The sequence below is a fragment of the Helianthus annuus genome, chromosome 11 (assembly GCF_002127325.2).
Source record: "Helianthus annuus cultivar XRQ/B chromosome 11, HanXRQr2.0-SUNRISE, whole genome shotgun sequence".
NCBI classification, from domain to species: domain Eukaryota; kingdom Viridiplantae; phylum Streptophyta; class Magnoliopsida; order Asterales; family Asteraceae; genus Helianthus; species Helianthus annuus.
In genome coordinates, this window is record NC_035443.2 from 14,863,094 (window position 1) to 14,875,274 (window position 12,181).

The 12,181-nt window shown below is 39.3% G+C and overlaps 2 protein-coding genes across 2 annotated transcripts; both read right to left on the reverse strand.

Moving 5' to 3' along the window:
• Positions 1–2,565: 2,565 nt before the first annotated feature.
• On the reverse strand, positions 2,566–4,192 carry LOC110891818. The gene is made up of 3 exons (XM_022139365.2): positions 4,047–4,192; positions 3,842–3,958; positions 2,566–3,070 (listed from the first exon to the last, which is right to left on the reverse strand). Exons 1-3 carry the CDS (start codon positions 4,155–4,157, stop codon positions 2,684–2,686), a joined length of 615 nt encoding a protein of 204 aa, XP_021995057.1. The 5' UTR covers positions 4,158–4,192; the 3' UTR covers positions 2,566–2,683.
• Positions 4,193–6,219: 2,027 nt separating this feature from the next.
• LOC110889745 (photosystem I chlorophyll a/b-binding protein 3-1, chloroplastic) lies at positions 6,220–7,844 on the reverse strand. Its single transcript, XM_022137315.2, has 3 exons — positions 7,476–7,844; positions 7,330–7,391; positions 6,220–7,022 (listed from the first exon to the last, which is right to left on the reverse strand). The coding sequence occupies exons 1-3, from the start codon at positions 7,617–7,619 to the stop codon at positions 6,407–6,409; spliced, it is 822 nt and encodes a 273-aa protein (XP_021993007.1). The 5' UTR covers positions 7,620–7,844; the 3' UTR covers positions 6,220–6,406.
• Between the last annotated feature and the right edge of the window lie 4,337 nt (positions 7,845–12,181).

Below are 12,181 nucleotides of genomic sequence, written 5' to 3' on the forward strand. Positions count from 1 at the left end.
CAGGCACCTTTAGCGACGATAAGTGTCGCCGCTAAAAGTCCTTTTTGTCGCCGCTATTGCCCTTTAGCGGCGACACGTCGTCGCTAAAGGGTCGCCGCTATAGATCGGCCGCTATTGGTCACCTGTCGTCGCTAAAAAGGGTGTGTCGTCGCTATTGTGAATGACTTTTAGCGGCGACATTTGTGACTTTTAGGGGCGACATATGTATGTGACTAGCAAGGTTTCTCAGTTCCTAGAGAAACTTACTGCATTAAGTTCATTTGAAATTGAAACAAATCACCTAGTTTTTTAAATATATCTATAGTAAACAGTTAAATGTAGTAAATGAAATGATGAGTATAAAACCACTTAAGTATTTTTATGTGAATTTATATATTTAGTTACTAAACTTTCTAAGTTTATCTAAAATATAAACAAGAAACATAACTAAAATCGAATAGAAATGGCAGGAATATATGTATCAAGATCATAAAATAATATGGTTACGGTTTCTTGTTCACTATGGATATTACTATAGATTTAGGAGTAGCTTTAGAGAGTCTATGCTGATTAGATCCTTGCTCTAACTTCTTTCAATATTGAGCTAATTACACCGTTAGTCATTGTAGTTTATGGAAAGTAACAATCTCATAGACTAATAGTTCAAAGTAACAATCTAAGGTTTTAACTTTTGATTTTGTAACATCCTAGGACCTTCAGGCTAATGGCCATTAAAAACTAACCGAGAACTTAATACCTAATAGACAATTGTATATAATAGGAAAATATCTCTTATTATTGTCATGTATATCTCTCCTCAATATGAGGAGATTTGGTTGTACCCTTTATATTGTTTGTTATGTTTAATGAGAAGGCAAGCTTTGAATTCCCACATGGTATCACCCTAGCCGATCCCTACTTTTCTTTTCTTCTTCCCTGCGCCAACTCCCATCTCCTTCAATCACAATTGTTCACTGCCTTCTCACAATTTCATCATGTCGTCTTCTACACCTCACCCTGCTGTCACAGTCACTTCCATCAAAAACCTAATCCCTGTTACATTGGATATCGAAACCGGGCATTACACCACCTGGTCAGAGATGTTCAAAATTCAATGCAAACCTCTGGTATATGACCATCTTCAACCCAAACCGGCTGCCGAGACATCCTCCTCAACTGATACGAGTAAAGACAAAGGAAAAGACACGACTGCCCCTACCGAAACATGGGAGCGACTTGACTCCATTGTTTTACAATGGATTTACAGCACCATATCTACTGATCTATTACATACCGTCCTCAAACCCGATACCACTGCGTACGATGCCTGGACTACCATTGCTAATATCTTCCAAGACAACAAGGTCACTCGCACGATTGATCTTAATAACAAGTTTGCAAATACTCATCTGGACCAGTTTCCAAACATGTCTGCATACTGTCAGGCGCTTAAGGTGATCTTCGATCAACTCACAAATCTTGGCTCCCCCGTTACCGACGAGCAACTGGTCCTACAACTCCACTCCAGGCTTACCGAACAATACGAGAACACTGCCTCGGTGATTCAACAGATGAAGCCTCTCCCCGATTTCTACGATACTCGCTCACGGTTATGTATGGCGGAATCTCGCAAACTCAACCAAGTTCGGCATGCGGCCCAGTCGGCCGGTGCGGCTCTCACCGCCTCAGTTGACACAAATCAAAAAGATACTCGTGACCGGTCCGACACATCGGCTGGTCAACGATCAGATTTTTCTGACCGGGGTCGCGGTCGTGGCGGACGTAGCGGCCGGAACGGTTTCGTTGGTCAGTCCAGCGGAGGGCACTTTATTGGTGGAAACATGCACAGTGGCGGCAACATGCAGTATGGCGGCACCAACACAACCTACAACCCCTGGGCTTCCTTTGCTCCATATGTCGGCCCACAGCAGACACCTCCACATGCTCCTTGGGCATCTTGGGCCCAATTACCCCCTTGCCCATACCCAACCACGAATAGATCCAACAATTCTTCGGCGGGTATTCTCGGCCCTCGACCAGCTCAGTCGTTTGCAGCACTACAAGAAAATGAAGCTGATGCAACCCTTGAAAATAGTTGCATTAGGTCTTAAAAAAGTTGCATTAGGCCTAATGCAACCTTTTATCAAAGGCTGCATTAGGTGAAGTTGCATTAGACCTAATGCAACCTTTTCAAAGTCTAATGCAACCTTTTCTAAATGGTTGCATTTACTTTTCAAAAGCAACCTTTTTATAGTGCAACATTTTTACATGATAATGCAACCTTTTTATATGATAATGCAACTTTTCTATTACTAAAATGCAACCTTTACTACCTCAAATGCAACCTTTAATGTACTTAAATGCAACCATTATTTTATTTTTAATAGAAACATGCAACCTTATTTTACATCAAAAGCAACACTTTTTTTATGATTTTATCTACAACAAATGCAACCTTTATTATAGTAAAATGCAACTCTAACATCATTGTTTAATGTAATTAAAATTTCTATTATTATGCAATAGTATTTCAATTACACGAACATGATAATTAAGATAGATATAACAAATAATCTTACACAAGCATGATAATAACATAGATATAATAGATAATCTTATATTGTAATCTAACATAAGTCCAAACTCAAAATAATAATGTAACAAAAACAAACTTAATTAAAATGATAAAAAGTAACAAAACCTCCTACTCATCCCTAAGATCTTGAAGTACTTCAATAGGTAGCTTTTCCATAATACTTAGCATCGTAGCTTCAAAGTTTGCTTGTTTGTTTTCAAAATCTTTATGCATAGCTTTTAACTCAGCTTTTTTCCTTTGATGCTCCTCTTCAATTTCTTTTCGCATTTCAAGCAACTGTGTTTTTTCACCTTCAATGTCCGCTTTGAATGATTCCATAAGACCATCCGGAATCATGTATGGTTCCTCTTTACCATCCATCTTTTCCATCATCTTTTTAGTAACACCTCTACCATAAAGACGTAGGTAGCCATCATACTCTTTGTTCATTACAGCCGTAAAAGGATCAACTAAAACACTTCCATCTTCTGGAGGTTTATAATTCTTCATTTGTTCCTTCAAAAGAGAATAATATATTTTTTTTTAAGTTGCAGCTAATATATCAACAAAAAAGTTACTAAACTTACTAAATGTATAAATATTATTATTAATTTTCAGGACACATTTACCTAATACAATACAAATATTCAGTCTAATATTCAAATACAAATATTGTTATCAATTCAAGCAAGATACTTCACATAAGTTGATATATTGTAGCCAACATATCAACAATATTGCAGCCAATATATAATTCTTCATTTGTTCCTTCAAAAGAGAATAATATATTTTTTTTAAGTTGCAGCCAATATATCAACAAAAAAGTTACTAAACTTACTAAATGTATAAATATTATTATCAATTCAGGACACATTTACCTAATACAATACAAGTATCAGTCTAGTATTCAAATACAAATATTGTTATCAATTCAAGCAAGATACTTCACAAAAGTTGATATATTGTAGCCAACATATCAACAATATTGCAGCCAATATATCAGCAATTCAAAGAGCCAATATATCAACAATTCAAAGTGCCAATATATCAACAATTCAAAACAGGATACTTCACATACGTTGATATATTGTAGCCAATATATCAACATTATTTGTATCTGAAACAAGTATCTCGTCTCCTAAACCTAAATGAACTAAAACATACTAAACATAAGAATGGAACTTAAACATGTTACCGTTACTAATTTGAACTATATAACAAGCGACAAAGTCAACACATACGGGATACTTCACACAAATTCCCAACAAAAAACTAGAAAGAACTTACAATTTTCGTTGCAGTGTCATCGTATGTATCAAGATATGCACGCCCTTCGGTCCTTTTTCGTGTACATTCAAACACTTTGGTTAAACTGAGTAGTTCCTTGTTTGGGTCATCGTTTCTCTATAGTCATGGTAAGATACATATACTAAAAATCAGTATCTTTAACATTAAAAAAACACGAATCACTAGAAAATTTAAGACATATTACCATTTCTTCACGAATTATAGCGAAACTTGTTGGGCCGGCTGTGTGCATATTCTTTTGAGACATGCGAATTTCCTTAGCTCGCAAACAACGCTTCTGGATACACATTAGCATAAACAACTCAACTAACAGAAAACTCTAAATAACCAATACTAGTAATAGATTTGTTTCCATCTTCTTAACCCGAATCACAGCCTCTTGCCTTGATTTGAATTAACAAAAAAACACAGAATCCAAACACCCTCAGTAATGATCGGATAAAAAATAAAACACCTCCTGATGAACGATTAACGAACGAACAACAATCTTACCCGCTTGATGCGATTGGTGTTAAAACTTAACAAGAATAACCCAATCGACGCCTCCTGCGTGATCAGAATTGTAAAGAACAGAATTCAACCACCGACTTGATGATCGTCTTCCCAAAACGAATTTAAGCCCTAGGCTCTGATACCACGGTTGCCCAGAATCTTCTTGATGTTGAACACAATGATAAAGAACAATAATAAACAAACTAGTACCTTTGATTTATGAATGAACAATGATTGTGAATATGTACAAGTATGTATTACAATTGAAATATCTAACCCTATTTATACTAATCGAAGAGTTGTGATTGTAGAGATGTGTCTCTTCTCGAATAGTCGTGTCTCTTGAACATGTCGGTGAGATTGATTGTGAAGAGGTGCGTCCCTTTCCTGTTTGCTTGATGCTGTCAATGTCAACAGTCGCGACGCAAGGAGATGTCGCTCCAATCATGTTGTAGGTTATCAACTTTCAATTTGACACCTTTGGCTCTTGCACTTATCTAACTAATCCAATTATAACGTAAACTAACTATTAACTATTTACATAAACTACCCACTAATTTTGACCCACATGGATTAAGGAATTACATATCAATAATATCGGAGCATAGTCTACGCCTTATTATATCTTGTTTCGACTCGCCCTGAGATTGCATACACTACAAGAAACAGGCACCTTTAGCGACGATAAGTGTCGCCGCTAAAAGTCCTTTTTGTCGCCGCTATTGCCCTTTAGCGGCGACACGTCGTCGCTAAAGGGTCGCCGCTATAGATCGGCCGCTATTGGTCACCTGTCGTCGCTAAAAAGGGTGTGTCGTCGCTATTGTGAATGACTTTTAGCGGCGACATTTGTGACTTTTAGGGGCGACATATGTATGTGACTAGCAAGGTTTCTCAGTTCCTAGAGAAACTTACTGATCACACTAGGGTGCAGTTCAACATATTTTTAGGTACATTAAGGGTACCATCTCCCATGGCTTGGTAATTCGATAGTCTGTTGTTTTTGAGTTACATACTTATTCTAATGCTAACTAGGCTGGGTGCTCTAATGATTGTTATTCTACTACAAGTTACTCCATCTTTTTTGGACCCAGCCTTAATAGTAGGAGTTCCAAGATTTAACACACTGTTGCACGTTCCAGCTAGAGGCCAAGTATCTGGCATTGGCACACACTATTGCAAATATCTGTTGGATTATTTTTGTTATGCATGAGCTTCAGATCATTGGCGAAGCTTAGAAGGGGCGGGGAGAGGCGTCCGACCCCCCGAACTTTTCGCTCAGTAGTGTTATATATGTAGTTTTCGTATAGAAATTTTTGGGTATATACGTTTTCGACCCCCGGTTCTATAGAAATTTTTTGGTATATACGTTTTCGACCCCCCGGTCATTCGGGTCAAGCTTCGCCACTGCTTCAGATTACTATCTCGTGTCGTTTTACTCTTTGGTATGACAATACTAGTGCTATATATTTAGCAGTCAATTCAGTATTTCATTAGTGCACGAAACACTTTGAGACTATTTTGCACTGTAGACCTTTTGGCACGAAACACTTTGAGACTATTTTGCATTGTAGACCTTTTGGCACGAAGTGTCAAATATGTTTCCGCTACCTCTCAGTTTGCAGATATTCTGACAAAAAGGTTGTGATTCACTTGCTTTGACAATTCTAGGTCCAAGCTTTATGTTACTGCGCTCGTTCTGTTTGAGACGACATGATAGATAGACTATCATGTATATGCCGTGGACGGTTTTCTATTTTAATCTTTTATTTGTTAGGTGTGTATATACACCATCATCTTTGTATCCATTTTTATCTTTCACGACCTATATATACAGAGGGCTTGCATTGAACATCCATTTGTATATGAGATTAATCCTTCATATATAATATCATAGTCCGTTTTCAGTAAGTACATGCACGTGCACAAACAACACATATGTAGGAACTACATATTACAACAAGGTTTTGGCTCCTTAACATATCACATTAATTTCGTTACAAATTAATAATATCATTTAGAAAATACTGCACATGATATTACATTTAAAAGTCTCTAGTGGAACTTAAGGCTGGTCAAGACATTGTTGTTGACTGGATCAGCCAAGTGATCCAGAAGGTTCTCGAAAGGTCCAACACCAGTCACCAAACCCTGAATGAAGTAACCCAAAATGGCCAACATAGCCAATCTACCATTCTTGATCTCTTTAAGCTTCAATTCCTTCATTGACTTCTCATCTTTTCCAAACCCTAATGGGTTGAAAAACGGCCCACCTGGGTATGCTGGGTCACCCGACCCGGCAAAACCTTTCTCCAAGCCCAAAAAGTATTGTTTTCCCATTGAACCAGGGTTGTACCAGTCTTGTAGTCTTCTGTGTTCTGCAAAACCCATAAGTGCCATTTCAAATACAAACAGGGTGAAAGGGTCTGCCCAGTAGTCGTATGTGCCCGCTGGGGGGATGACACCGGTCTTGAACCACGGGAGGGCGGTTTCGGCTGGGATGAGCCCAAGCTTGCCAAATATCTCAGGTGCAATGGCTCCAGCTGCACCCAACATGGCGAACCGACCGTTGATAACCTCTCCATAAGCTAGCCACTTGGGTTCAATGAATCCACCAGTACCTTCTGGGTCAGAAAGACCAAGTGGGTCAAATCCATAGTCACCTGGGAGACTGTAAACATCAAAGTTTTAGGTGAAGAAAAACCAAGCACAAAGGCTTTGAATTTTAAGTTAAATACGGATCCTTAAAAATCGAATTTTTTTTAACTACTTTTAGATTTTATGTCAATCTTTAAGATGGAAAACACTTAGCTTTGAGTTTAATAGTTAAACTTTTTTATTTCTTTTGTTTTTGTTGTAGTAGATCTTTACCTTCACAACTGATAGCTAGTTAATATTTCTAATAAATATCACATAGTTCTGATTTTTCTTATAGAACTGAAGCAAATAATAAAGTTTTTTCTAGCAAAAAAAATTACCTTCCATCCAGGTAAGAAAGAGATTGCTTGGATGCAAACCAAAGTTGTCTGTTTGCTCCTTGCTGACACACATAAAATAAACTATCAACTATTGATCTAACTCACACATAAGATACACAGATATACATATACATCTAACGGTTTACCTTAACAGGAGGGGTCGATGCAGCTTTGACAAGAAAAGAGACCTTTCTTGAAGACGTGTGAAGTGGCCTAGCTCCAAGGATTTGCCTTGCAGACTCCACTGAGGAGGTGAGTGATGATGAGGAAGCCAACGCTTGTGTTGCCATTTTCTTGAAACAGTTAGAAGAAGGATGGTTGTGCCACCGTTAGTGAATGATAGGTGGGAGACATAAGGGAGAGGGTGGAGGGTGGTGGGCCTGGTGAGGTTGTGGTTGTGGTTGGTGTTGAGCCAGCCTAAATTTGCAGATTAGGTTTGGGATCTTTTGTTCCAATGAGGTTGTCACATGTGGCAGATCACTTGCTTGGATAAGAGATTTTTATTATCTCCCTTGGTGGTGGCCTTGAGATCTTGATTTTTTATATATATTTTGTTGGAATATTAAACGAAAGAAGTTGAAAGCTATTCAAAATTATATTTTTACCCTATATTTTGTTTAACAAACTTTTCAAAATAAGTTCAAATTTATTAAACAGAATTTTGATTTTATATAAACATTATATACACATATGGGGTCTAGGATATCATTTTCTTTTTCTATATGTATGATCTTATAACAGAATCAATAACCATTTTTTTCCACAAATATCAGTACTTAAGTGCATTAAGTTCATTTGAAATTGAAACAAATCACCTAGTTTTTTAAATATATCTATAGTAAACAGTTAAATGTAGTAAATGAAATGATGAGTATAAAACCACTTAAGTATTTTTATGTGAATTTATATATTTAGTTACTAAACTTTCTAAGTTTATCTAAAATATAAACAAGAAACATAACTAAAATCGAATAGAAATGGCAGGAATATATGTATCAAGATCATAAAATAATATGGTTACGGTTTCTTGTTCACTATGGATATTACTATAGATTTAGGAGTAGCTTTAGAGAGTCTATGCTGATTAGATCCTTGCTCTAACTTCTTTCAATATTGAGCTAATTACACCGTTAGTCATTGTAGTTTATGGAAAGTAACAATCTCATAGACTAATAGTTCAAAGTAACAATCTAAGGTTTTAACTTTTGATTTTGTAACATCCTAGGACCTTCAGGCTAATGGCCATTAAAAACTAACCGAGAACTTAATACCTAATAGACAATTGTATATAATAGGAAAATATCTCTTATTATTGTCATGTATATCTCTCCTCAATATGAGGAGATTTGGTTGTACCCTTTATATTGTTTGTTATGTTTAATGAGAAGGCAAGCTTTGAATTCCCACATGGTATCACCCTAGCCGATCCCTACTTTTCTTTTCTTCTTCCCTGCGCCAACTCCCATCTCCTTCAATCACAATTGTTCACTGCCTTCTCACAATTTCATCATGTCGTCTTCTACACCTCACCCTGCTGTCACAGTCACTTCCATCAAAAACCTAATCCCTGTTACATTGGATATCGAAACCGGGCATTACACCACCTGGTCAGAGATGTTCAAAATTCAATGCAAACCTCTGGTATATGACCATCTTCAACCCAAACCGGCTGCCGAGACATCCTCCTCAACTGATACGAGTAAAGACAAAGGAAAAGACACGACTGCCCCTACCGAAACATGGGAGCGACTTGACTCCATTGTTTTACAATGGATTTACAGCACCATATCTACTGATCTATTACATACCGTCCTCAAACCCGATACCACTGCGTACGATGCCTGGACTACCATTGCTAATATCTTCCAAGACAACAAGGTCACTCGCACGATTGATCTTAATAACAAGTTTGCAAATACTCATCTGGACCAGTTTCCAAACATGTCTGCATACTGTCAGGCGCTTAAGGTGATCTTCGATCAACTCACAAATCTTGGCTCCCCCGTTACCGACGAGCAACTGGTCCTACAACTCCACTCCAGGCTTACCGAACAATACGAGAACACTGCCTCGGTGATTCAACAGATGAAGCCTCTCCCCGATTTCTACGATACTCGCTCACGGTTATGTATGGCGGAATCTCGCAAACTCAACCAAGTTCGGCATGCGGCCCAGTCGGCCGGTGCGGCTCTCACCGCCTCAGTTGACACAAATCAAAAAGATACTCGTGACCGGTCCGACACATCGGCTGGTCAACGATCAGATTTTTCTGACCGGGGTCGCGGTCGTGGCGGACGTAGCGGCCGGAACGGTTTCGTTGGTCAGTCCAGCGGAGGGCACTTTATTGGTGGAAACATGCACAGTGGCGGCAACATGCAGTATGGCGGCACCAACACAACCTACAACCCCTGGGCTTCCTTTGCTCCATATGTCGGCCCACAGCAGACACCTCCACATGCTCCTTGGGCATCTTGGGCCCAATTACCCCCTTGCCCATACCCAACCACGAATAGATCCAACAATTCTTCGGCGGGTATTCTCGGCCCTCGACCAGCTCAGTCGTTTGCAGCCACTCACATGCCTACGGATATAAATCAGGCCATGTATGCAATGTCACTTCACGACCCATCTTGGACTATGGATACCGGAGCCACAGGTCATATGTCTTCTAACTCTCACCTTTCGTCTGTTTTTAATACTAGCATTAACAAAAATATAATTGTGGGAAATGGTCAATCCATTCCCGTGCTTGGACAAGGCGACCTTACCCTACCCCCTCCCCTCCGACCGTTCAAATTAAATCACGTCCTTTACGCCCCATCTCTAATTAAAAACTTACTATCTGTTCGTCGTTTTACTACCGATAATAAACTGTCCATTGAATTTGACCCTTATGGTTTTTTGGTGAAGGATCTCAAGACTCGGACCCCTATCCTACGATACAATAGCTCGAAAGGACTCTACACTCTTGATCCATCCCAAGTCACCAAGATCATGTCTCCCACCGCTCTCACCGCAATTTCTCAAGACACATGGCATCAACGTCTCGGTCATCCGGGATCTTCTTTATTGCAGTCACTTAAGAATTCTAGTTTTATTTCTTGTGGAACTTTGAAAAACAATGTTTGTCAATCATGTGTGTTCGGAAAACATATTCGGTTACCTTTCTTTGATTCTAATAATAGTACCAACATGCCTTTTGATATCATACATAGTGATCTTTGGACCTCTCCAGTACTTAGTGCAGGGGGTCACCGGTACTACATACTTTTTCTAGACGATTTTTCCAACTTTCTATGGACTTATCCGCTTACAACCAAGTCGAATGTATTCTCCACTTTTACTACCTTTTATAACATGATTCATACCCAATTTGAACGAAAAATAAAACAGTTTCAGTGCGACAATGGAAAGGAATATAATAATAACATGTTTCACCATTTTTGCAAATTAAACGGTATGCACTTTCGTTTTTCGTGCCCATATACCTCCTCTCAAAACGGAAAAGCCGAACGAAAGATTAGATCCATTAATAATATTATTCGAACCCTTCTCGCCCATTCTTCTTTACCCAACACATATTGGCATCATGCATTGGAAGTTGCCACCTACCTACACAATATTCTTCCTACCAAAACCCTTTCCAATATTTCTCCCACTCAGAAACTATATAAACACATCCCCTCCTATTCGCATCTTCGTGTTTTTGGATGCTTGTGCTACCCACTCATCCCTCACACTACCATTCACAAACTTCAATATCGTTCTATGCCGTGTGTCTTCCTTGGCTATCCCCCTAACCATCAAGGCTACAAGTGCCTTGATCTTGCCACCCGAAAAGTTATTATAAATCGACATGTTATTTTTGAGGAAAACATTTTCCCTTTTGCCAATAATCCTAAGCCTACCTAATCCACATATGATTTTCTAATTGACCCCATACATCCACTACATTCTTTCGGCCCATATCCAAACACCCCACCTGTCCCAGCTCCTTCTACTTCAACCTCGGCCCAACCTACCTCTCCTGACCCCACACTTATCTCACCATTAAATATTATCTCCACTCCTATTAATCCACCGCCTACACCAACCAGCCCCCAACCCACAAATACTCTCGGCCCAACATCTCCTACCCACGGCCCATCTTTATCCTCTTCCTTTGATCCACAATCACCTATTCCCAGCCCACCGTCTCCCACTCCTACTTCCAATTTCGATCACTCTCCTAATCAGTCACCTTCCTCAACCCCCACCCCAACCCACCCCAACCCACCCCCCACCCCCACCCCCCCTCCTCCACCCACTCGTACTATCCGTACCCGTTCCATGGATGGTATAAGTAAACCAAAACATATCTTTAATCTCACTTCCTCGTCCATTGTACCAATCCCTAAAAACCCAAAGGATGCTTTGTCCAGCACGGAATGGTATAACGCCATGAACACTGAATTTAATGCTCTTATTAAAAATAAGACCTGGGTGTTAGTTCCAAGGCAACCTCATATGCATGTATTACGTAGCATGTGGCTCTTCCATCACAAATTTCGGTCAGATGGCACGTTGGAAAGATATAAGGCTCTCCTTGTTTGTGACGGAAGCAATCAGCAGATTGGGGTAGACTGTGGTGAGACATTTAGTCCTGTTGTAAAGCCCACTACGATACGTACTGTGTTATCTCTGGCTTTGTCACAGTCATGGCCGATTCATCAACTGGACGTTACAAACGCTTTTCTTCATGGAAATCTACACGAGACTGTATACATGTATCAACCTATGGGGTTCCGGCATCGACAACATCCTGATCACGTGTGCTTACTACAGAAATCACTTTATGGATTAAAACAGGCTC

What these genes read in the sequence shown, in the direction of transcription:
- LOC110891818 (XM_022139365.2), bottom strand. Translation starts at nt 4,157, where the DNA reads ATGCTAATGTGTATCCAGAAGCGTTGTTTGCGAGCTAAGGAAATTCGC. An exon ending in CTATAATTCGTGAAGAAATG is followed by an intron (nt 3,959 to 4,046) that starts GTAATATGTCTT and finishes CCATGACTATAG; the next exon opens with AGAAACGATGACCCAAACAA. An exon ending in ATGACACTGCAACGAAAATT is followed by an intron (nt 3,071 to 3,841) that starts GTAAGTTCTTTC and finishes TCTCTTTTGAAG; the next exon opens with GAACAAATGAAGAATTATAA.
- LOC110889745 (XM_022137315.2), bottom strand. Translation starts at nt 7,619, where the DNA reads ATGGCAACACAAGCGTTGGCTTCCTCATCATCACTCACCTCCTCAGTG. An exon ending in CATCGACCCCTCCTGTTAAG is followed by an intron (nt 7,392 to 7,475) that starts GTAAACCGTTAG and finishes TATGTGTGTCAG; the next exon opens with CAAGGAGCAAACAGACAACT. An exon ending in CTTTCTTACCTGGATGGAAG is followed by an intron (nt 7,023 to 7,329) that starts GTAATTTTTTTT and finishes TGATGTTTACAG; the next exon opens with TCTCCCAGGTGACTATGGAT.